The sequence below is a fragment of the Pogona vitticeps genome, chromosome 2 (assembly GCF_051106095.1).
Source record: "Pogona vitticeps strain Pit_001003342236 chromosome 2, PviZW2.1, whole genome shotgun sequence".
Classification (NCBI taxonomy): domain Eukaryota; kingdom Metazoa; phylum Chordata; class Lepidosauria; order Squamata; family Agamidae; genus Pogona; species Pogona vitticeps.
The window spans coordinates 14286426-14312244 of record NC_135784.1 but is presented as its reverse complement, the minus strand read 5'-3'; the positions used below and the strand labels follow the sequence as shown (position 1 = coordinate 14312244).

At 45.4% G+C, this 25819-nt stretch overlaps 3 protein-coding genes across 3 annotated transcripts in view; all 3 read right to left on the bottom strand.

Moving 5' to 3' along the window:
- The window catches only part of LOC110070772 (zinc finger protein 18-like), a 134663-nt gene that overhangs the window by 28175 nt on the left and 80669 nt on the right, over positions 1 to 25819 (bottom strand). The window lies entirely within an intron of this gene.
- Positions 1062 to 4198, bottom strand: LOC144587397 (uncharacterized). Its single transcript, XM_078387973.1, has one exon. It carries the CDS (start codon positions 2830 to 2832, stop codon positions 2281 to 2283), a length of 552 nt encoding a protein of 183 aa, XP_078244099.1. The 5' UTR covers positions 2833 to 4198; the 3' UTR covers positions 1062 to 2280.
- LOC110091747 (uncharacterized) lies at positions 4310 to 23900 on the bottom strand. The gene is given in 8 exon segments (XM_078387408.1): positions 4310 to 5429; positions 5432 to 5820; positions 5822 to 7178; positions 21165 to 21291; positions 21851 to 21930; positions 22105 to 22222; positions 22381 to 22854; positions 23716 to 23900. Coding segments are annotated over 8 exon segments (3141 nt in total). The 5' UTR covers positions 23884 to 23900; the 3' UTR covers positions 4310 to 5001.

Here is a 25819-nt window from a genome sequence, read left to right as displayed (position 1 = left end):
GCACAAACCAGTTGGTCCAGTTCATAAGGGGGGCAGCGCAGGTACTGCTGCTCCCTTGCCCTGCCTCCTCTGGCCCCACCAGCGACTCAACAGGTCCAGGACCCTCACTTCCGGCACCTCCTCCAGTCCCGGCAGCAGCTCAGGCTTCTCTGCCCCACCCCCCCTCTTGGCTGACCTGCCACTCAGAGAAAGGGGGCGGGGCAGAGAAGTCTGTGCTCTTGCTGGTGACTGGGAGATCAGCCGAGGAGGTGGGAAAAGCAAGCAAGCTCAGGTGAGTGAGTGACCGATCGGATGCCAGAGATGGACACAAACGTTGCCAGGCCGTTTACTACACAATAGCCACTCGGGCTCCCCTTCTTCCCCCTCTCCTTCTCCCAACGCTCTCACCTCTCTTTCTCCCTCAAGCCAAGCCCTACAAGGTTCACCTGACCTGGCCTTGGAGGGAGGAAGAGAGAGAGAGAAGGAAGGAAGGGTCTTCCAGGGACCCCCCCCCAGCTCAGGGCTCCCCTTCTTCCGCCTCTCCTTCTCCCAACGCTCCCACCACTCTTTCTCCCTCAAGCCAAGCCCCACAACCAGCTTCTCCAACCGCTGCCCCACCTCACCTCCTTCTCCCCTTCCCGGGGGCTTCCCGGCTTCCCTAAGAGGCGCCTTCACTTCCGCCTGGAACTCTAAAGAGGGAAGGGGGCTCTTCCGGGAAGGGAAAGGTGGACACACCTTGGGGGCGGAAACAGGAAGTGACTTCTAGTCTTCCTCTCTGCCTATCTAGAAACTAGGATTCTAGGGCTCTACCTCCTTTGGAGGACCCTTACTCTCCATAGCATCAAGTCCAGCGGGATGTCAAGGAAGAACCTGAACCCGGAACCCCGCAGTCAGAGGCCTAAATCCCTGCGCCATCTCTCCAGCAGCAAATAAGAAAAACACTTTCCATGGACAGATGTTGGACTTTTAAAAATCGGTGGGTTTTTTTCAATTGTGGTCTCTGTCTTTTTGCCCAGTTTAAATCTGCTCTGAGCCGCCTGGAGTCCCAGATTGCAGACAAAGGTGAGATAGAATGAAAGGGAAAGATAGAAAGACTGCGCACAATATTTGTTTTGTTTAATCACAGTAGGAGGGCAGAGAAACTGCTAAGTTTTATGAAATGAATGTGGGTGTTATTTTTATATATGAATTATATTTACATTCCACCTTTCGCTTAAATGGATAGCACTCACGACAATTTATAGTATTTTTTATTCATTTAAATAATTTATATGCCACCTTATCCCCCCATTGGGGACCTAAGGCAGCTCACAACAGATAAAACAACAAATGTAAAAACATTACATAAATAAAACTTCTAAGAAACCATTAAACATAGATCAAGATTAAACGATGAAGTATAAAAAAATCAAAAGCATTTATAAATCTGTAAGTCAGAAACCAGCCTTTCTGAGATAACCGACTAGCTGAAGGCCTTCCTGAAGAGGAAAGAAATAATATGAAGAGAAATAGTAACAGTTAAAATTCATATTTAGCGAAAACTAAACAGAAGGTACACCTACAAAGTCTATCCCTAATTGCCGTCTGGCAGAAGATACAGAACAATTGAGACTCCAACAAGACGTTTTCTGAATAATTTTTATCCCAGAGCTAGAATTGCACTCAGTTATCAACATAAAGACCACCAGCAGTGGACAGGTGGACAGTGTTACTTCGCCTGCGGTGCAGATGTTTGTGTTCCTAGTGGGGGATTTTTAGTGGGTGTGGAGAGTTTGGAGATTTTTTTATGTGTGTGCATGTGGGTCTGGTCTCTGGGTGTCTCTGTGAATCTCGCTTTACGTGTATACTATGTATATACTTACCATGACAATAAATTATTTTAAAAAAATAGCAAGCCGGTTATGGTTTGCATCGGAAAAGGAGTCTCGTACGGCAGGAGTCCATCTTCCTCTCTGTTCTGTACCCAGTTCTGTAAGCGGCTTCTGCTATGGCTGCCCACCGACAAGGCTGTGGTGGATGATGAATTGCTTCGGAGAGATTCACTGACTTGCTTCCTGGTAAATTCTAGGAATTGCAGTGCAAAATTTATTTCTTTAAAAAGTATCTGAAGAATATGAATTTGTTTTATGTGTTTTATAAATTTGCATGCTTTTTAATGTATTTCCCTGGACTTGATCTAAACAAACCATGATTATAGTCTCCATCTAGATAATAAATGTTGTATGAATAATTTTGCATCATTCTCAGCTGTGTGGATTCTTCGATGATTTATAAGGTGCATCTCTGTTTAAAGATCTCTGTTCATTCTCCACACCTTCGCAACAGTTCTCCCCTTTTGTGGATTCTGTGATTAGTTCTTACACTTGCACTGTGATGGAACTTCTTTCCACACTGCAAGCATTTATAGGGTTTCTCTCCTGTGTGGATTCTCATATGGGAAACCAAGTACCTGCTGTGATGAAAGATCTTTCCACATTCTAGACACTTAAAGCGTTTTTCCTCTGTGTGGACTGTCTGGTGTGAACAGAGGTTGCTTGTATTACGGAAGCTCTTCCCACATTCCAGGCAATTAAAGGACTTCTCTCCTGTGTGGAGTCTCATGTGGGAAGTGAGATGTTCCTTCTGATAAAAGCATTTTTCACATTCCCAGCATTTATTGGGTTTCTGTCCTCTGTGGAGTCTTAGATGACGAGCAAGACCTGTGCTCTGGCTGAAAGTCTTTTTGCACTCCAAGCACTGATCGGGTTTCTTCCCTATGTGGATACCTTGATGGGAACTAAGGTTGCTTCTATCATTGAAGCTCTTCCCACATTCCAGACATTTATATGGTTTCTCTCCTGTGTTGCTACCCATATCTCTTCCCAGGGACAAATTATTATTATTAATTTATTTTTTAAATTTTTCTTCAACGTAAACATAAACATAAAATACATAAACCAAAATACAAATCGACTGTGTTCTCCAGCACCATAGTTGGGACCTCTTGCAGTAATCCTCTTCCTCCTTTATTTTTATTCTTCTTCTTCCTTTATTGTCCTCTTCTCCATGAATACTTATAGAGATATTTGCTGTATTCTGAGTGTTTCTGTAGCTTCCTTCTATCATGGGCTTCCCAGTAAGCTTCTAGACCAGTGTGACAGTTGAAGTTTTCCTTGCACACAGAGAACCGAAGCCTCCCATTGATTTGATCCATTCCTTCTTTGACAGAGATTTCTTGGAAATTCCTCAAGGGGGAAGGGAAAGAGTTATTCCTTCTTTTCCAAGTGGTTTCAGTTTTCTTTGTCTGTTGCTTCTCTTCTTTTTTAGGGCCATTTTCCGAACATACTTCATGCAGTTCTTCTTCAGTCTTTTGTCTGGCACCAGGAGCTTATAAAGGAGAAAATCAAAACCCACATACAGCAAAAACAAAATAAAGAATCTGAAATGGAAAAAACCCAACATAATGTAAGGGGATATTTAGTAATACAGTATGACTGCCTTATCCACTGATTCCCTTTTCCATGGCATGAAAATATTAAAAACATTAAAATAAAAATCCTAGAAATATATATTTCTGAAGGTGAAGTTACCAGAACAAGATTCTAGATGGAGCCAGAAGCCACACTACAGTGGTGCCTCGACTTACGAACTTAATCCTTTGTGGAATGATGGTCGTAATTCAAAATGATCTTACGTCGAAGCACCATTTCCCATAGGAATGCATTGGAACGTGATTAATCCGTTTGGGCCGAAAAAAATTCCCCCCAAAAAAACAAACAAAAAACCCCTACCACTGCAAGCCCCATTGGACACACCAAAACACACAAAGAATCACAGCACGGAAACATAATCCCCACTAGCCCAAACGTATCCTGCAAAACCCTGTAAATGTACTTACTCAGAAGCAGAAAGCAACACGAGGCACTCCCAAGTCTCCTCTGACGAACACATTCTAACCATTGGGGCAAAAGAGCTACAAAGAAGCAGCCACTTGGCCGACCAACGGTTAGTACATTTGAATTCCCCACCTTTTTCCCTCCCCTTTTCTGTTGTAACTCGAAGCACTGGTCACAAACAGAAGCAAAATTTTGTGGCCAGAGCTGGTCGTAACCTGAAATGGTGGTATGTCGGGAGGGTCGCAAGGCGAGGCATCACTGTATACAGTCATCTTTGCTATAGAAACATATTTCCACTATGTCATTACCAGAAGTGGCCACCAGGTGAAGATACAGACCATGCTATGTACAGCATTCCTTATTAAAATTCGGTTCTCTACAGTGGATATATAAAGTTTACATACCCGTGTTAAAACATGGAGTGTCTGTGATGTGAAAAATAAGACAAAGATAAATCATTTCAGAACTTTTTCCAACTTTAATGAGACCTACGAACTGTACAACTAATTGAACAACAAACTGAAATCTCTTAGGGGGAGGGAAGTAAAGATAAAAAACTAAAACAATCTGTCACTCACGAGTCGGGCCGATGACATGTTGAGACAGCCCCATGGTTGTCATGGCGGCTATGAAGTCCTGAGCCACCCGTGTTAAGATGGCCTCAGCATGGAGGTTGAGGTCACCCAGTACCAAAACATCAACTCCGTCTGCTCAGGTAGGGAGACTGTTGGTGAGCAGCAGGGTGGGCAGTACACCAACAGAATCCCCCAGTCTGTCTCTTGCACCCCTAGCTGAGAAAGAGTCGCTTCTGGAGGTGAGAAAGCAGAACTCTCATCCCAGGGCCAGTTCTTTGGGGACGTAGGGACCAAAGGGGAAAAAGGACTTTTGGGGTGGGGGTCGAGAGGGCTGGAGGGCTCATCATAGAAAGTGAACTGCATTTCTATGGTTTGGTTTTGTTTGCTTTTTGGTGTTGGAAAAAGGACAGTGAAGGGGAAAAGAGGACAATCCACAGCAGTCATTAGAAAATCAGATTCTGCCCCAGTGTTGCTTTGGGAACTACAAAAATCTGTTCCCGTTCTTTGTTTCTATAGGAAACATAATTCAATCTTTCCCTGATGCAATGTCTGCAGGCAGACCTGCCACATTCTCACCGGGGTGAATGTTTCGATGGGAAATTAGACTCCTTTCCTTCTTGAATCTCTCGTGACCTTCCAAGCACTTCAACTTTTCTCCCTCTCTCTCTGTGGCTTTTTTGATGAGTAGTGAGGGGCGCGTTCTGCCTGAAGCTCTTCCCACATTACAAGCACACAAACGGTTTCTCCCCTGTGTGGATTACCATGTGGTTTTTCAGGGTTGTGCTCTCGCCAAAACTCTTCCCACATTCCAGACATGTAAAAGATTTCTCCTCTGTGTGGATCCTCAGATGGCGAACCAGGCGTGTGCTGTGACTGAAGCACTTTCCACATTCCAGGCATTTAAATGGCTTCTCCCCAGCGTGGATCCTCAGATGACGACCCAGGGATGCCCTGTGACTGAAGCTCTTTCCACACTCTACACATTTAAAGAGTTTCTTTCTTGGTGACTTCTTTGATGAGAAGTGAGGTGCGTGCTCTGCCTGAAGCTCTTCTCACATTCCAAGCATTTAAATAGCTTCACCCCGGTGTGGATCCTCAGATGACGACTGATGGATCCCCTGTTACTGAAGATCTTCCCACACTCTACACATTTAAAGGATTTCTTTGTGTCGGTTCCCTGAGGGAAAAGAAGATTTGGTCTGTGCTGGAAGCTCTTTCTCTCTGTGTGTGTGTGGCGTCTTTGATGAGAAATGAGGTATGCGCTCTGCCTGAAACTCTTCCCACATTCCAAGCAAGCAAACGGTTTCTCCCCTGTGTAGATTCTCATGTGGTTTTTCAGGGTTGTACTCTCGCCGAAACTCTTCCCACATTCCAGACATTTAAAAGGTCTGCCCTGTGTGGATCCTCAGATGGCGAACCAGGTATGTTCTTCGACTGAAGCTCTTTTCACATTCTGGACATGGAAAAGATTTCTCCCCTGTGTGGATTTTCACATGCCTGGCAAGGTTTCCACCCTGAGAGAAGCCCTTTCCACATTCCAGGCATTTAAAGGGCTTCTCCCCAGTGTGGATCCTCAGATGACGACCCAGGGACGCCCTGTGACTGAAGCTCTTTCCACACTCTACACATTTAAAGGGTTTCTTTGTGTCTGTTCCCTGAGGGAAAACAAGGTATGGTCTGTGCTGGAAGCTCTCTCTCTCTCTGTGACTTCTTTGATGAGAAGTGAGGTGCGTGCTCTGCCTGAAGCTCTTCTCACATTCCAAGCATTTAAATAGCTTCTCCCCGGTGTGGATCCTCAGATGACGACCGACGGATGCCCTGTGACTAAAGCTCTTCCCACACTCTACACATTTAAAGGGTTTCTTTGTGTCCGTTCCCTGAGAGAAAAGAAGATTTGGTCTGTGCTGGAAGCTATTTCTCTCTGTGTGTGTTTGGCGTCTTTGATGAGAAGTGAGGTATGCGCTCTGCCTGAAACTCTTCCCACATTCCAAGCAAGCAAACGGTTTCTCCCCTGTGTGGATTCTCATGTGGTTTTTCAGGGTTGTGCTCTCGCCAAAACTCTTCCCACATTCCAGACATTTAAAAGGTTTCTCCCCTGTGTGGATCCTCAGATGGTGAACCAGGTGTGTTCTTCGACTGAAGCTCTTTTCACATTCTGGACATGGAAAAGATTTCTCCCCTGTGTGGATTTTCACATGCCTGGCAAGGTTTCCACCCTGACAGAAGCCCTTTCCACATTCCAGGCATTTAAAGGGCTTCTCCCCAGTGTGGATCCTGAGATGACGAGCTAGGGATGTCCTACGACTGAAGCTCTTTCCACACTCTACACATTTAAAGGGTTTCTCTGTGTCATTTTCCTGAGGGAAAACAAGGTTCAGGCTGTGCTGGAAGCTCTTTCTACTTTTGAAGCTCTGAAAAGTTTGATGAATTCCCAAGGGTGAATGGTCACAAAGACTCTTGGCACCTTCTGGGGTTTCCAGCGGTCTCCCTCCCATGTGGATTGTCCAAGCAACACTTAGACTACAGTTATTTCTGCCCAAAGAACATTTACCCATTTCCTTCCTTTTCTCTCTGTTTTCCTGGAGAAGAGCATCTTGTGAATCTCTGAGTGGAAAAGCAAAATCTTCATTTCTGCTGTGTGTATTTGCTTTACTTCTCCTTCCTTGAAGACGACTCTCTTTACAAACCACTGTTTCCAAGCCTATCCAACACAATTCTTCCTGGTTCTCGCTGTGTCCTACCTCACGGGCTGAAATAAGAGAAACAAAATCCCATTGGAAGGGGACACCTCAGGATGTTGAACAGGTTGGCATCGCCTCTGAGAATCTATTCACCCCAAAATGACGAGGAGGAGGAATTTGGAAAAAAAATGAGGAATGGTCTGTCCCCTTGTTGACTCTCAGACCTTCTGCACCTACAATTTGTCTAATACTCTTAGTCTGCCTTTCAGTCTCACTTCCTTTTCCTGTTTCTCTAAAGGGGAAGAGCTACCACTGGTCCTTTTCTGTCTGCTTTCTGGGGAATCTATCAATTAGTGAAGATTAAGCTTTAGATCTGTACATCTGAAATAGAATATCCTGTCCAAGTGACTAGTTGTTTTTCACCTTTTTTATTGTGGATTTGCAGTGGGACTGAGCATCCAAGGGTCTTTTGTGCTACAGAAAGAAAAACTTTCATAGTTTTCCTCTCATCTTGTAAACGCTCACAGCAGTGATAGGCTACATATTCTTTGGTACCATTTTACTGTGGATCTGTCGACTGAAGAGAAAAAAAGCAAAGCTCACCCAAAGACACCACATTTTCATGTGTCTCCTCCATGACGTCCCTGTGGCAGGCCCTTTGGTTCTGATCCAGCAATGCCCACTCCGCCTCTGTGAAATCCACGGCAACTTCGTCAAAGGTTACAGGACCCTGAAAGAAGAGGAAGCCTTTCATCTTCAGAGAGAATGCGGTTGTTCAACTCTCACTAAGTACCGCCAAGAAGACAATGAACACATCTAGAGACGGGCATGAACCAGTTTTCCCAGTTCATAAGGGGGCAGCACAGGTACTGCTGCTCCCCTGCCCTGCCTCCTCTGGCTCAACCAGCGACTCACCAGGCCCAGCACCCTCACTTCCTGCCCCTCCCCCAGTCCCAGCAACAGCTCAGGCTTCTCTGCCCCACCCACCCCCTCTTGGCTGACCTGCCACTCAGAGAAAAGGGCAGGGCAGAGGAGTCTGTGCTCTTGCTGATGATGGGGAGATCAGCGAAGGAGGTGGGAAAAGCAAGGAAATTGAGGTGAGTGGTTCATTAGATGAAGAGGCAGGGGAAGGGAGCCACAGCACCTGTGCTGCCGCCTTTATAGCCTGACACAAACTGGGAGAATCCAGTGCGTGCCCTTCTCGAAGCCCAAAGTGTGGGATGGGAATCTGAGGCCAGACTGAACCGTTCCCTGAGAAACCTGTCAGGCCATTTACTACACAGTTTTCAAAGAAGCAAATGGAAGGGGGCAAACGATATCCGGCCGAGAAGGCAGACAGGAAACAAAGGTGCCCAGGCTCTTTCCCCATCTCCCTATCCAATCCCCTTTACCTGTTCTGGCTGCACAGGCACAGCTTCCATTCCTCTGCAAAGGAGAGATGAGGGAGAGGTTCCCTGGATATTTTCATTGCCTGCAAGGAAAGATCTCTTATTCTTCACATGAATTTTATCCCCAACTTACTCAAAAGAAAATCTTCCTAGTTTGATCAACCAGTCTTTCATGAATTGCACGCAAGAGGCCTAAAGGGCCATTCACTGGCTTTGGAAAGATGCAAAGAAGGGAGATCGAGAAGAAATGTGCTGACTGGGTCTTACCCTGTGACACGGCTCCTCCGATCCCCTCCAGCCTGTTCCTCGGGAGCAATGGCCTCTGCTTGAGGGACAAAGGAGAGTCCACTGCCAGAGGGGAGCCAGGGACAGATTCTGAAGAACCCTTTACAAAAAAACACAAAAACACAGAAGATACGGGAAACAGCGGAAATGGACATTTTATCAGAAGTGATGAAGGACTGTCCTTTACAAAAAGTAACTGAAAGATGGGACTTATTCTATAAATGTATTGAGTTGACAGACAGCGTATGAAGAGCATACATTGAAATGAGAACTTAAATCTGAAGGCAGAAAATAGTAAAAATAGTAATTTGGAATGTTGATATGGCAATACGTATAGAATGGATGTTAGTATGTTATTGTTTCTCCTCTTCCCTCTTAACCTCAATTCCCCTTTCCTTTTTGTCACACCTTGTTAAAAAAAAAATTAAAAAAACAACACAAACACACAGAGAGCAAAGTCTGGATACCCAACACAGCAAGGGAGGAACAAATTTAAAAACTAACAGTAGAGGAACGAACATCAGATTTAGAAAGAAGAGTGGTAAATGGCAACTTATTAAAGAACTATAGACCTGAACTATCAACGGCTCCTCTTCCTCTTTCTTATCCACACTCTGGCTCAGGAGGAAACCTTCTGCCAGGGATACGGCCTGCGAAGTGGTTTCCGGCTTGCACTCTCTGACCCAGATCTCCATCACTGGTGGCATGACAGCCAGGAACTGTTCAAGGACAATCAGGTCCAGGATTTCAGCCTTGGTGTGTTTCTCTGGCTTCAGCCACTGACGGCAGAGACGATGAAGTTCGCTACAGACCACTCTGGGCCCTTCATCCTCCTGGTAGCTGAATTCCCGAAAATCCTGGTACTGGACTTCTGGGTCAAGAGAGTCCGTATCAAGGTTGTTCTGTCCAGTTCTTTCTGGGAATTCCTTGCTGCTCCAACCCTCCATGTCATTCAGCGCCTTTCCAGCTGCAGAACTGGCTGAGACTTCCACTTTCATCTCCAATAAGAGCCAAAAGAATGGAAGCAAATGGACCGCCTTTTCCCTCTGTAGGAAAAGCAAAGACATTTCAAAACTCAGGGGTAAGATCAAGGCTTGGGAATGGCTCCTTTATTTAAGAAAGAGATTGAAGGAGGAGAAAGCAACTGAACACACAACCCCACTATAGAAACTGTTTTCTCTAAAGTTTGTGCTCTCCAAGTTATTTTTTCTAAAACCCGCCTACCACGGACTACTTCCCCTGGTACAATTTGCATTACAAATAGAAACTGCCTTTTCAGTGGTCCAAATCCAAATTGTCTTCAACAGAGGAGGATTCACAGGCAGGGGAGGAGGGCGAAATGGCCTGTCCCGTCTGTGAAGTGCTTTAGCCCTTGGAGGCTCCTTTGTGGGGAGAAAAGGATGTTCACTCAACACTGCTGGAGGTCTCTCCCAGCCCCACACGGTCCCATGACTGTCACCTGCCTCACCAGAAGCAGATTCAAGAAAATGTGATCTCCAGGAGGGGGAAAAAACAGCTGTATTCCAATATGCCCATAAGAAGGCATGGAAGAGGGAGGTGGGTGAAGAAAGAGGAAAGGGTAATGCAAGGGCTTTCCTTTTAAAATGGAGGCTTTTAACTAAGATGACGGGATACTACCTGTCGTGAATTGACTGCTCTGTTTTCGGCGCATTTATGATCGTTCTAATCTCCTTTGTTTAATTGAGTGAGTTTTCAAACTGTGGATGAAGGAGCCCTCGGAGGAGGAGGAGAAGGAGGAGGAGGGGAGTTTGGGGACGATCCCCGGAGAAGGTTCACCTGCCCTGGCCTTGGAGGGAGGAAGAGAGAGAGAAGGAAGGAAGGAAGGAAGGAAGGAAGGAAGGAAGGAAGGAAGGAAAGGTCTTCCAGGGACTCCCCGCCAGCTCAGGGCTCCCCTTCTTCCGCCTCTCCTTCTCCCAACGCCCTGACCTCTCTTTCTCCCTCAAGCCAAGCCCCACAACCAGCTTCTCCAAGCGCTGCCCCACCTCCCCTTCCTTCTCCCCTTCCCGGGGGCTTCCCGGCTTCCCTAAGAGGCGCCTTCAGTCCCGCCTGCAACTCAGAAGGGAAGGGGCTCTTCCGGGAAGGAAAAGACGGGAGTACCTTCGGGACGGAAACAGGAAGTGTCTTCTGGTCTTCCTGTCAGCTCATCTAGGAACTAGGATCTCATGGCTCTATCTCCTTTGGAAGACCATCACTCTCGGGATCATCGAGTCCAGCCGCTTGTCAAGGAAGCACCTGAACCCTGAACCCCGCAGTCAGAGGCCTAAAATCCCTTGAGTTATCTCTCCAGCAGCACTTAAGAAATGCGCTTTTAATGGACAGATGTTGGACTTTTAAAAATCTCTGGGCTCTTTTTATTGTTCTCTCTGTCCGTCTTTGTGCCCGTTTTAAATCTGCTCTGAGCCGCCTTGAGTCCCAGATTGCAGAGAAAGGTGGGATACCATGAAAAGGAAAGAAAGACTGCGCACAATATTTGTTTTAATTAAAAACAGTAGGAGGGCAGAGAAACTGTTAAGTTTTATGAAATTAATGTGGATATTATTTTTATTCATTCATCACATTTACACCCCACCTTTCGCCTAAAAGGACAGCCTTCATGGCAACTTAAAGTATTTATTCATTTAAATAATTTATATGCCACCTTTGCCGCCCAAGGCAGCTCACAACAGAGAAAACAACAAATTTAAAAATATTATATAAAGAAGACATCTAAAAAAATCAAGCATATGTTAAGATTAAACAATCAAGTACAAAAAAGAATTGAAAACATTTATAAATCTGTAAATCAGAAACCAGCTTTTCTGGGATAACTGACTGCTTAAAAGCCTGTCTGAAGAGGAAAGAAATAATGTGAAGAGAAATAGTAACAGATCAAACTCATATTTAGCGAAAACTAAACAGAAGGTACACCAGCAATGGCTGCTCCTTTGGGATAGTTGCCCTCTGGCAGAAGATACAGAACAATTGAGACTCCGACCACATGTTTTCTGAATAATTTTTATCCCAGAGCTATAAAGGTAAAGGTTCCCCTTGACAATTTTTATCCAGTCGTGTTCGACTCTAGGGGGCGGTGCTCATCCCCGTTTCCAAGCCATAGAGCCAGCGTTTTGTCCGAAGACAATCTTTCCGTGGTCACATGGCCAGTGCGACTTGGACACGGAATGCTGTTACCTTCCCACCGAGGTGGTCCCTATTTATCTACTTGCATTTGCATGCTTTCGAACCGCTAGGTTGGCGGGAGCTGGGACAAGTGACGGGAGCTCACTCCGTCGCATGGATTCGATCTTACGACTGCTGGTCTTCTGACCCTGCAGCACAGGCTTCTGCGGTTTAGCCCACAGCACCACCACGTGCCTTCCCAGAGCTATAATTGCACTTAATTATGAACTTAAAGACCACCACCAGTGGACAGGTGGACAATGTTACTTAGCCTGCGGTGCAGATGTTTGTATTCCTAGTGGGGGATTTTTAATGGGTGAGGAGTGTTTGGGAATTTTTTGTGTGTGCATGTGGGTCTGGTCTCTGGGTGTCACTGTGAATTTTGTTGTTTGTGTATACTATGTATATACTTACAATGACAATAAATTATTTTTAAAAATAGCAAGCCGGTTGTGGTGTGCATCGGAAAAGGAGTCTTGTACGGCAGGAGTCCATCTTCCTCTCCGTTCTGAGCCCAGTTCTATAAGAGGCTTCGGCTGTGGCTGCCCACCGACAAGGCTGTGGTGGATGATGAATCGGTTTGGAGAGATTCACTGACTTGCTTCCTGTGAAACTGGTGTTTCATCATAACAGCCAAAGAGATGCTTTATCAGACTTAACTCTCTGCTTCTTATTCTGTTTCTTGGACAATGTATGAAGTTCATCCAGTTTTCCTTTGGTTGAATGGGTACTTTAATCAAAGATCAGATAGGTGGCTTAGTCATAAAAATAAATAAGAATAATTATGTGCTGTCAAATCAATCCTGTCTTATGGTGGCCTTTTCCATATTTTGAAACTCTTCTGAGTATAGAGTACCCAGAAGTGCATTCCCATTCCCTTGCTCTAGGGGTGCCCTAGGACTGTACAGCTTCCACAATATAGAAGGTGTTCAGCTTCCTCTCCTGCCGTGCACAAAGGGTCCACGACTCACTGCAGTACAGGAATGTGATCAGGACACAGGCTCTATAGACCTGGATCTTTCGTATGTGCAGTCGGCGTCTTATTCAGCCATACTCTCTTTGTGAGTCTACAGAACATGGTGCTTTGCCAGTGCGTTTATCCAGCTCGACATCTAGGGAGGGTCAGAGGTCGTTGTGCCAAGGTACACAAAGTCATGAACAACCTCCAATTCTTGTGTGGAGATGGTAGAAAAGGGAGGTGAGTCCATGCCCTGGCCATGACTTGTGTTTTCTTCAGGCCGTTTGTTAGTCTTGGAAGGCTTTGCTAAAATGATTCATTTGTTGTTGGAGGTCTTCATCAGAGTGGGCAACAATGGCTTCATCATCGGTGAACAGGAAGTCCCGCATGCATGTCAGCTGGACTTTGGTCTTTGCTCTCAGAGATTAAAGAGCTTTCCATCACAATTCTTGGCCCACTTGTTTAGGCCGTTTTGGCATTGGAAAAACGAACAAAGATGGCCAACGCTTGCTGGAGTTTTGCTGTTATTACCAAGATCCAAGCATTGGCATCGGCCCGATTTGATCCTCACTAGACGTTCTAGCCTTCCTGGTATTACAAGCACACACACTACAACAAGGCTGTATATTGTCCCCCGGCTTATTTAACTTATATGCAGAATACATCATGCGAAAGGCTGGACTGGAGGAATCCCAAAATGGAATTAAGATTGCTGGAAGAATTATCAACAACCTCCGATATGGAGATGATACCACCCTGATGGCAGAAAGTGAGGAGGAATTAAACAACCTTGTAATGAGGGTGAAAGAGGAGAGTGCAAAAAATGGTCTGAAGCTCAACATCAAAAAACCTAAGATCATGGCCACGGGTCCCATCACCTCCTGGCAAATAGAAGGGGAGGCACTGACAGATTTTACTTTCTTGGACTCCATGATCACTGCAGATGCAGCTACGTCTGAGGGAAAAAATGGCTACCTATTCTTCCTCTTTCTCATAGAGATAGAGAACTAACTTCAAAGCCTTTCTTTGGCCAATCCTAATTGGCCTTATGTAACTGTCGCGTCCACCCAGTGCCCTTTGTTTATTTTCGCTAAACACAAGTCCGCCCTCCGGATGCGTTTCCTCAGTTCACGCTATCAACAGGTCTTATTCCCTCAATATCAAATAGATAGATCTTAGACACGTGCTGCCAATACAACAGATTTATTGATCTTATAGTTGTTATGCAAATCACAGGAGTAAATCACAGATGTTTAGGATTGTTAATTAAATATCACTTGCTTTCACGTTGGTTTGTATGTGTATTTATTCACTGTTACAATATTCTTTGACTATCTATTTATTCTCTGTATTTTGAACTCTTTCCTATTCTCCCTAGCATTCCAACTTTCCGATCTCTTTCTTAACTTTCTCAATTCAATCTCCTAACTCACTCTCTTCAATTCCCTATCTTCCACTCTTTTCTCCAACTCTCCTCTGTCTTTTTTTTGGTTCCGCCCATCCTGTCCTCTCATAGGCTACTGCCTCGAGCTCCCCATGATGGACAGGGGTGATGTGGGCATTCCACCACAGTAACCACACCCTATCAGTATACTGTCAACTATCTGTAAGCTTGTTAAAGTAATAAAAGGGAGTGCTCCTGGGGGCGTTGCCCATAGTAGGCATCTAGGACTCCACTGCCAGACATCTCTGTGTGTGTGTGACTGACTTCTTTAACTTCTCTCTCTAAAACTAATTGCTTTATCCGGTGATCACCTAAACCATCAGCCTTCTCATTTCGTGACCACTACACCCCCGTTTAGAGGAAAACCCCAAGGTAGCAGAAATGACTGAGGAGGTCATATTGAAAAACCCTTATAATACTTCCTGTATTGAGGAGGAGAAGGAAGCTATTACTTTAAATGATTGTACGGATTAGCACATCTAATGAGAATCCCATTCCACTCACCCCTGAACTCCCGGAAAGGTTTGTAGCTGATAAAAACCTGACATATAGAGAGGTTTTAAAAAACATCAGAATGGTGAAGATGGACCTCTCAAACAGCTAATTGTCCCTGTAAAATATAGAGAGGAGTCCTTAGAAGTAACAAAGCCAAGCTTGGGGGGTACTCGGGGAAAGGAGAAAGGCTTGTATGAGGCCCAGGAAAGAGCATTCTGTCCTGAGGACAAAGAAGTGGGGCTGAGACCCATCGAGGGGAGTGAACTGCTGTTGGCAAGGCCAGAACCTGTGGATTTGTTGCTGCAGCACTGGAGGGCTAGGGAGTCTAGGCGCTCTGCAGCTGCAAAAGTACTTAAAACCTCATGAGGCAAACCCCTCCCCCAAAAAACTGGATCTAAAAAGGATGGAACCAGATGAAAAACTCAGTGCATCTAAAATAAACCAAGTGTTTGAGATTGCACTTCAGAGAAACCTGCCTGTGAATATGGAAGAGATCCATGATAGTGGTTCCCCACATAGGGAGAACTTCTCAACAAAAGTACCTGTGGGTGAGGAGGAAGGCGTAAGCAATAAGCTCTCAAAGAAGGACGCATCCAGAGATGTTCTGGAGGAGGAGAAAGAGCTGCCTACTCTTTCCCCAGCTGAGAAAAGAGAAGCCACAAGCCAGAAAGAAAGCAGGCTTCACCCGGAAAAGGCGAGCGGAGGAAATCCAGGGGAAGCCAGAGTGCCCGATGGGTCCCAATCGTCAGACTTCAGGATCTGCCTTTGTTGCACCGGACTACAACCGGACGTTCATCATGTACATCGATGTGTCGAGTGTGAGTCTGGGAGCTGTGCTCTGCCAAGCGGACGACAGCGGGAATCTGCACCCCGAGACTCTGATCAGCAGGAGATTCCAACCTGCTGAGAGACATTTCTCTGCCATCAAGAAGGTGTGCCTATCAATTGTTTGGACACTGCAAAGACTGAAACCCTAGATTTGGGGAAAGAAATCCATCCTTTGCACCACCCCTTTCCCTCTGGTGTGGCTACAAACTGTGGAATCCACTAACAGTAACCTTGCAAGATGGACACGGAACCTGCAAGACCTTGACATTGTAATCCGCAGCGTAAAAGGGACTCTGAGCGTGGGTGCTGACGCCTTGCCTCGAAGGCCGAATGACTAATGGGTGGATAAACAAAGTTTGCAAATGTTGTATTAAATATTCTGTTTGTGTATAGTTATGGAAAATGATTAAAATGCAAAGTTTGGATGGTGATGAACTGAGAGGTGTAGAAGGATGGTAAAAATAATGGTGAGTAACCTTATTGATGTGAAGGTGATGCAGTGTAAGTTCTATTAATGTGATTAATTGCAAATGTTTTAATTGCATTAATTATCTTAGGTGTTTAAAGTGGCAAGTTTGATTTGGTAAAGATAAAAATAGAGAGAAAATGGTATTATAAGGTATGCATAAAATGGCAAGTTCTTGTTATACTTCCATGTACGAGGTATTTGTTTACAAGGGCAAACTGCTAGGTTTCCCCTCCTAAACAAATATATTTGACGGGGGGAGGAATGTGGCGTTCACCCTAAATTATGCATTATTCATAAGTTATATGTTAATGTGGTTGTGAGGCGGGGCCGAGAGGTGCTGAAGAGGCGGAGCCTGGGAGAGAGGAGTTCAGTCAGAGTCAGAGGGTGCTAGAGAAGATGATAATTTGGGGGTTTGCGGCAGAGTGTTTAAGGAGTGATTAGGCAGTGATTAGCCAGAGTGTGACCTGTGTTAATTAATAGAGAAGAGAATAAAGTAAAATATTGAAGCTTTGTGGAACTTTAAGAATGTGCTCAAGAATTATTCCTGAAACCACGTGTAATCAAAAAACCTGTTTCTGTTTAAAAAGTCAGTACTGGATGGACCTTAGTCTTTCATAAGAAATATAAGTTGATAAAGAGATCAACTGGTGGCAGCATGTCAAGGGGGCGTATTCAGATGCCTTTCTGAGCTCTGGGTTTGGTAAAACAAGCATGGGCCACGGGGCAAACGCCACACTTCTCTATTATCTTAATTTAAAAAAAGGTACATTTGTTTTTCTCAGTGGCCAGCCTAAGTAATACTGGGAAGTTCAAGAGCATGATGGCATGGCTCCCCTCCTGTACTAGTGTTTAAACAAAGACACCATCAAAAAGACCAATATAGACTGTGTCTTTACTTGGAGGTTCCGTGTTGCCATTACAGCTGTTGCATTCACATCTGGTATAGACAATTCAGTACATTTTATAAATTTGGTGACCATAACCTCACAAAACACACTAGAAGACATATTTAAGGTTGATTTTTTTTTGTTGTTTTATGCATTTTCTGGCTTATGGCAATTCTAAAACGGTTTCTAAGGGATATGACAGGATTATGGACTAGTTTCTCATTGCTACTCCTGGGGAAAGTAGCAGGGATTTGAACCCAGGTCTCCTAAATCCTAATCTGTCACTTATCCCCACAGTGGCTCTCATACTGGTTGGCATTTTAAAATGCACAAAGTTCCAGTTTTCAGTAAATGAGCTGCAGTTAACAAAACAATTGTATTGATTATATCTTTGCTTTCAGCTGAAAAATAATTGGATTTTGTAATTCATTGTCCTTTTTTGTTGCACCTGTTCTTAACATATTTGTAAGCTGCCCTGGGTCCTGCAAAGGAGGCAGATGGGCAACAAATAAAATAAACAAGACAGTAAATAAATGTATAATCATTTTTATTGCTACTGTTATTACAGGTTACACTTCAAACTTTCCTTTATACTACGTTTCGTACTCCAGGTTGTTTACAAACATCAAGAAAAAAGATTTAATAAACAAGCAAATGGAAAACGTCAGCTGCAAACCCATTAAAAGCAGTTGAGTCGATAAAGCAAGGAACTGGAATCATCACAACCAATATTAATGATCACTATCCTGCCCTTTTTCTTGGGGGCCTTTTAGAATCAACAGGATTTTATCTAGAAAACAGGCATTTCTAGCAACAGAGAAGCCCATCCAGCAGCCATAATGATGCAATGGCTGAAACCCTGTAGCTTAGCAGAGGAACTCACCACTAGAGGAGGCCTGTTTGAATCACAGCAACTCAGGAAGGACGGGACTCGCTCAATCCCCACAAGCGTCAATGGGTCTACTCTAGGGTGACATACGAGGCTACGCAATGGGAATGAAAACAATTTAGGGCGACCCTCCCAGCAAGGTCAGAATGGGGAGGGGGCTTTTTCAAAACCAAAGGCAAGCTTCAAGCTGCTGGGGTTCTCGTTTTTGTGCTTTTACACAATGGGAAGCATCCAGGAGTCAGGGAAGAAAGTAAGGAGTGCGGGAGGAAAGGACCCCTGCATCCCCAGTCAGTTTAAGGAGGAGCAAAAAAGCAGGCAGGCAGGCAGGCAGGGGAAGCCAGGACAGGGCTGACCGCCAAAGGGAGCGTGTCCCTGTTTCCCACAGGCACAGAGAGGGTGGCCACGTATCTTAAGGGTATATGTAACATGGGAGGGGGTATGTTTGCACCGCTAGCTGAGAAAGAGTCGCTTCTGGGGGTGAGAAAGCAGATTCATCATCCCAGGGCTGGTTCTTTGGGGAACTGGGGGGGGCAAAGAGGGAAAAGGGCCTTTTGGGGAGGGCGGAGAGGGAACAAGTCTGGAAGAGAGAGATGGCAGGGAAGATGGACCTGTGGCTCCTCTCTCCCGCCACTTACTCTGGGTAGGAGAACATAAAATTATATTGGATAGACTGGACGAAGGGCCAAACAGAGGTGAGAGAAGGTCTTCTCTAAATGATTGCTTTTGGGCTGCAGGTCCCGGGATTCTGCCAGGGGGAAATTCTTGCAAGTTGCAAAAAAAAAAAAAAAAAAAAAAAAATTGTGAATGTCATCCCTGGTTGAATCCATGACATTTTCTAAATATTCTCAAGCTCCCCTTCCTTCAAATAATACAAGGTAACAGATTTGTTACTTCAAAACACTGGATCATGTCCAGGGACAGCAAACTTGCTTCAAATGTATAGGAATTCTTACTTGACTAGCTAATGTTTCATCAATTTCGGGGGTGGTGGTGGTTTCCTACACGTAAGGAAAAGCCCAAATCCAACTCTTTCTACACAGTTTTTTTTGCCACCATCCAAAGAGGAATGGAAAGTTAGAAAAGACTGGAGGGTTTATCTTAGAAAGGGAACTGTATTTCCATGGTTTGGTTTTGTTTTGTTTGCTTTTTGGTGTCGGAAAAAGGACAGCGAAGGGGAAAAGAGGACAATCCATGGCAATCATTAGAAAATCAGATTCCGTCCCTGTGTTTCTTTGGGAACTACAAAAATCTTTGTTTCTATAGGAAACACAATTTTATCTTTCCCCGATGCAATGCCTGGAGGCAGACCTTCCAGGTTCTCACTGGGGTGAATGTTTTGATGAGAAATAAGATGCCCGCCCTTCTGGAAGGTCTTGTGACCCTCCAAGCATTTCAACTTTTTTATCTCCATGTCTGTGGCTTCTTTGATGAGAAGTGAGTTGCACCCTCTGCCTGAAGCTCTTCCCACATTCCGAGAACTTAAATGGCTTCTCCACGTGGATTTTCACATGGCTGGCAAGGTGTGCATGCTGATGGAAGGTCTTCCCACATTCCAAGCATTTAAATGGTTTCTCCCCAGTGTGGATCCTCACATGACAAGCCAGGGATGCCCTTCGACTGAAGCTCTTTCCATACTCTACACATTTAAAGGGTTTCTCTGTGTCTGTTCCCTGAGGGAAAACAAGGTTCAATGTGTGCTGGAGGCTCTTTCTCTATGTCTTCTTTGATGAGACGTGAGGTGCACACTCTGCCTGAATCTCTTCCCACATTCCAAGGAGACAAATGGTTTCTCCCTGTGTGGATTCTCATGTGGTTATTCAGGGTTGTGCTGTGGCCGAAACTCTTCCCACATTCCAGACATGTAAACGCTTTCTGCCCTGTGTGGATCCTCATATGGCGAACCAAGTGTGTGCTGTAACTGAAGCACTTTCCACATTCCCGGCATTTAAATGGTTTCTCCCCGGTGTGGATTCTCATGTGGTCATTCAGGGTTGTGCTGTGCCTGAAGCTCTTCCCACATTCTGAGCACTTAAATGGCTTCTCCCCAGTGTGGATCCTTGAATGACGATCCAGGTATGACCTGTAACTGAAGCTCTTTGTGCATTGCAGGCATTTAAAAGGTTTCTCCCCTTTGTGGATTTTCACATGGCTTCCAAGGTTTCCACCTTGAGAGAAGCTCTTTCCACATTCCAAGCATTTAAATGGCTTCTCCCCAGTGTGGATCCTCCAATGACGAGCCAGGTACCTGTTGTGACTGAAGCTCTTTCCACATTCTACACATTTAACGGGTTTCTTTGTGTCATTTTCCTGAGGGAAAACAAGGTTCGGTCTGTGCTGGAGGCTCTTTCTACTTTCAAAGCTCTGAAAAGTTTGATGAATTCCCAAGGATGAATGATCACAAAGATTCTTGGCACCTTCTGGGGTTTTCAGCAGTCTCCCTCCCGTGTGGATTGTCCAAGCAGCACTTAGACTACAGTTATTTCCGTATAAAGAACATCTACCCGTTTCCTTCCTTTTCTCTCTGTTTTCCTGGAGCACAGCATCTTGCGAATCTCTGAGTGGAAAAGGAAAATCTTCATTTTTACTGTATGTATTTGCTTCACTTCTCCTTCCTTGAAGACAACTCTCTTTACAAAGGACTGTTTCCAAGCCTATCCAACACAATTCTTCATGGTTCTCGCTGTGTCTTACCTCACAGGCTGAAATAAGACATACAAAATCCCATTGAAATGGGGCACCTTGGGATCCTGAACAGGTTGGCATTGCCTCTAAGAATCTATGCACCCCAATTTGACCAGAAGGCAGAATTTGGAAGTAAACATGAGGTAAGAATGGTCTGTCCCCTTGTTGACTCTCAGACCTTCTGCACCAACAGTTAGACTCGTATTCTTAGAAGTCTGCCTCTCAGTCTCACCTCCTTTTCCTGTTTCTCTAAAGGGGCAGAGCTACCACTGGTCCTTCCCTGTCTGCTGCTGAGAATTAAGCTTTAGACCTTTACATCTGAAATGGTATATCCTATCTGAGTGACATTGTTTTTCATCTCTTTTATTGTGGATATGCAGTGGGACTGAGCATCCAAGGGTCTAAATGCCACATATTGTACTACATAAAGAAAAATTTTTAGTTTTCCTTTCTCTCAACTTGTGAACACTCACAGCAGTGATAGGCTACATATTCTTTGGTACCATTTGCACTGTTGGTCTGTCGACTGAAGAGAAAAAAAGCAAAGCTCACCCAAAGACAACACATTTTCACGCGTCTCCTCCATGACGTCCCTGTGGCAGGCCCTTTGGTTCTGATCCAGCAATGCCCACTCCGCCTCCGTGAAATTCACGGCAACTTCGTCAAAGGTTACAGGACCCTGAAAGAAGAGGAAGCTTTTCATCTTCAGAGAGATTGCGGTTGTTCGACTCTCACTAAGTACCGCCAAGAAGACAATGAACACATCTCGAGACGGGCATGAACCAGTTTGTCCCAGTTCATAAGGGGGGCAGCACAGGTACTGCTGGTCCCCTGCCCTGCCTCCTCTGGCTCAACCAGCGACTCACCAGGCCCAGTATCCTGACCTGCCAGTCAGAGAAAGTCTGTGCTCTTGCTGGTGAATGGGAGATCAGCCGAGGAGGTGGGAAAAGCCAGCAAGCGGACGTGAGTGAGTGGCTGATTGGACGGAGAGGCAGGGGAAGGGAGCCACAGCCCCACACAAACTGGGACAAACTGGTGTGTGCCCCTCTGTAAGCACAAAATGTGGACTGGGATTCCAAGGCCAGACTGAACCATTCCCTGAGAAATCTCTCATACCATTTATTACACAATATTGAAAGAAGCAAATGGAAGGGGGCAAATGGTATCCAGCCGACGCGGCAGACGGGAAACAAAGATGCCCAGGCCCCTTCCCCATCTTCCCATCCAATCCACTTTACCTGTTCTGGCTGCACAGGCACAGCTTCCATTCCTCTGCAAAGGTGAGATGAAGGAGAGGTTCCCTGGATATTTTCAATGCCTGCAAGGAAAGGTCTCTTATTCTTAACATGAATTTTATCCCCAACTTACTTAAAAAAAGAATTTTCCTATTTTGATCAACCAATCTTTCATGAATTGCACGCAAGAAGCGTAAAAGGCCATGCACTGCCTTTGGAAAGATGCAAAGAAGGGAGACGGGCTGACTGGGTCTTACCCTGTGAGACGGCTCCTCCAATGACCTCCAACCTGTTCCTCGGGAGCAGTGGCCTCTGCCTGAGGGACAAAGGGGACTCCACTGCCAGAGGGGAGCCAGGGACAGATTCTGAAGAACCCTGTACAAAAAAACACAAAACACTACACAGCAAATTCTGGATACCCAACACAAGAACAGAGGAACAATTTTAAAAACTAACAGTAGAGGAACGAACATCAGATTTAGAAAGAAGAGTGGTAAATGTTTAGTTAGGCAACTTATTAAACAACCATAGACCTGAACTATCAACGGCTCCTCTTCCTCTTTCTTATCCATGCTCTGGCTCAGGAGGAAACCTTCCGCCAGGGACACGGCCTGGGAAGTGGTTTCCGGCTTGCACTCTCTGACCCAGATCTTCATCGCTGGGGGCAGGACAGCCAGGAACTGTTCAAGGACGATCAGGTCCAGGATTTCAGCCTTGGTGTGTTTTTCTGGCTTCAGCCACTGACGGCAGAGACGATGAAGTTGGCTACAAACCACTCGCGGCCCTTCATCCTCCTGGTAGCTGAATTCCCGAAAATCCTGGCATTGGACCTCTGGGTCAAGAGAGTCCATATCAAGGTTGTTCTGTCCTGTTCTTTCTGGGAATTCCTCGTTGCTCCAACCCTCCATGTCATTCAGCTCCTTTCCAGCTCCAGAACTGGCTGAGACCTCCACTTTCATCTCCAATAGGAGCCAAAAGAATGGAAGCAAATGGACTGCCTTTTCCCTCTGCAGGAAAAGCAAAGACATACCAAAAGTCAGGGTCAAGCTCAAGGCTTGGGAATGGCTCCTTTATGTGAGACAGAGATTGAAGGAGGAGAAACAACTGACCACACAACCCCACTCTGCAGACTCTGTTTTCTCTAAAATTTGTGCTCTCCACGTTTTTTTCTAACCACACCCCCACCAGGGACTATGGTCTCCCAATGGTACAATTTGCATTACAAATAGAAAGTGCATTTTCAGTGGTTCAAACCCAAATTGTTTTTAACAGAGAAGGTTTCACAGGCAGGGGAGGAGGGCGAAGGGGCCTGTCCCAACTGGGAAGTGCTTTAGCCCTTGGAGGCTCCTTTGTGGATAGAAAAGGAAGTTTACTCAACACTGCTGGAGGTCTCTCCCAGCCCCACACGGTCCCATGACTGTCACCTGCCTCACCAGAAGCAGATCCGAGAAAATGTTATCTCCAGGAGTGGGGGAAAACAGCTGTATTCCAAAACGCTCACAAGAAGCCATGGAAGAGGGAAGTAGGTGAAAAGAGAGAAAAGGGTACTGGAAGGGCTTTGCTTTTTAAAATCCAGGCCTCTAACTAAGATGGGATACTACCTGTCCTGAACTGACGTCTCCGTTTTCGCTGCATTTAGGATTATTCTAATCTTCTTTAATTAATTGAGTGTGTTTTCAAACTTCGGAGGGAGGAGCTCTCGGAGGAAGAGGGGAGTTTGGGGGACGATCCCCGGAGAAGGTTCACCTGCCCTGGCCTTGGAGGGAGGAAGAGAGAGAGAAGGAAGGAAGGAAGGGTCTTAAAGGGGACTCCCCCCCCCAGCTCAGGGCTCCCCTTCTCTCCGCCTCTCCTTCTCCCAACCCCCTGACCTCTTTTTCTCCCTCAAGCCAAGCCCCACAACCAGCTTCTCCAACCGCCGCCCCACCTCCCCTCCTTCTCCCCTTCCCGGGTGCTTCCCGAAGAGGCGCCTTCACTCTGGCCTGGAACTCTGAAGGAGGGAAGGGGCTCTTCCGGGAAGGAAAAGGCGGGCGCACCATGGGGGCGGAAACAGGAAGTGACCTCCAGTCCTCCTGTCGGCTAATCTAGGAACTAGGATTCAATGCTTCTAACTGCTTTGGAAGACCTCCTGCATCTAAATACTGTAAGATTGTTAAAACAGAAAGGCAGAAAGGTTGACAGGCACTCTCGGGATCATCAGGTCCAGCCCCTAATTTCCTGAGCTATCTCTCCAACAGCACTTAAGAAATCCACTTTTAATGGACAGATATCGAACTTTTAAAAATGTGTGGGCGTTCTTTTATTCTTGTCTCTGTCTGTTTTTGTGCCCGTTTTAAATCTGCTCTGAGCAGCGTTGAGTCCCAGATTGCAGAGAAGGTTGGGATACAATGAAAGGGAAAGAGAGGAAGACTGTGCACAATATTTGTTTTGTTTAATCACAGTAGGCTCCTTCATGGATTGCTGCCTGGTCATAGCAAACGTGCAGGGACACCCAAGTTGGACAGGTCATAATCGAGAGTTCTGACTAAACGCGATCCACCTGGAGCAGGAACTGGCAAGCCACTCCAGTGGCCAAGAACACCTCATGAACAGAAACAAAAGGCTAAAAGAGATGATGCTCGAAGATGAGCCCCTCAGGTTGGAAGGCATCCAATATGCTACTGAGGAAGAGCGGAGGACAAGTACAAGTGCTAATGAAGTGGTTGGGCAAAAGCCAAAAGGACGCTCAGTTGCGGAGGTCCCTGGGAGTGAAAGGAAAGTCTGATGCTACAAGGAAAAATACTGCATAAGAACCTGTAATGTAAGATCTATGAACCTTGGTAAGCTGGATGTGGTCAAACAGGAGATGGCAAGAACATCCAACAACATAAGAGGTGACTCTTCACATGGACATCACCATATGGACAATACCGAAATCAGATTGATTATATTCTCTGCAGCCACAGATGCTATACAGTCAGAAAAACAAGACCTGGAGCTGATTGTGGCTCTGATCACCAGCTTCTCATAGCAAAATTCAAGCTTAAACTGAATAAAGTAGGAAAAACCCCTGGGCTAGTCAGGTATAATCTAAACCACTGGTTCTTAACCTTGGGTTACTCAGGAGTTTTGGACTGCAACTCCCAGAAGCCTTCACCACCAACTGTGCTGGCTGGGGTTTCTGGGAGTTGCAGTTCAAAAACATCCGAGTAACAAAGGTTAAGAACCACTGATCTAAACCAAATGCCTTATGGATGCACAGTGGAAGTGAAGAACAGATTTAAGGAACTTGATTAGGTGGAAAGAATGCCTGAAGAACTATGGATGTAGGCCCGTAACATGGTACAGGAGGCAGGAACAAAACCATCCCAAAGAAAAGAAAATGCAAGAAAGCAAAGTGCCTATCCAACGAGGCCTTAGAAATAGCAGAGAAGAGAAGGGAAACAAAATGCAAGGGAGATAGGGAAAGTTACAGAAAACTGAATGCAGACTTCCAAAGAATAGTAAGGAGAGACAAGAGGGCTTTCTTAAATGAAAAATGCAAAGAAATAGAGGAAAATAATAGAAAAGGAAAAAAACAGAGATCTGTTCAGGAAAATTGGAGATATTAAAGGAACATTTTGTGCAAAGATGGACATGATCAAGGACAAAAATGGAAGGGACGTCACAGAAGCAGAAGAAATCAAGAAGAGGTGGCAAGAATACACAGAGGAATTATACCAGAAAGATCTGGATGTCCCGGACAACACTTATAGTGCGGTTGGCGACATCCTGGAGAGTGAAGTCAAGTGGGCCTTAGAAAGCATGGTTAACAACAAGGCCAATGGAGGCCATGGCATTCCAGTCGAAATATTGAAAATCTTAAAAGATGACGCTGTTAAGGTGCTACACTCAATATGCCAGCAAGTTTGGAAAACTCAGCAGTGGCCAGAGGATTGGAAAAGATCAGCATACATCTCATTCCCAAAAAATGGCAGTGCCAAAGAATGGTTCAAC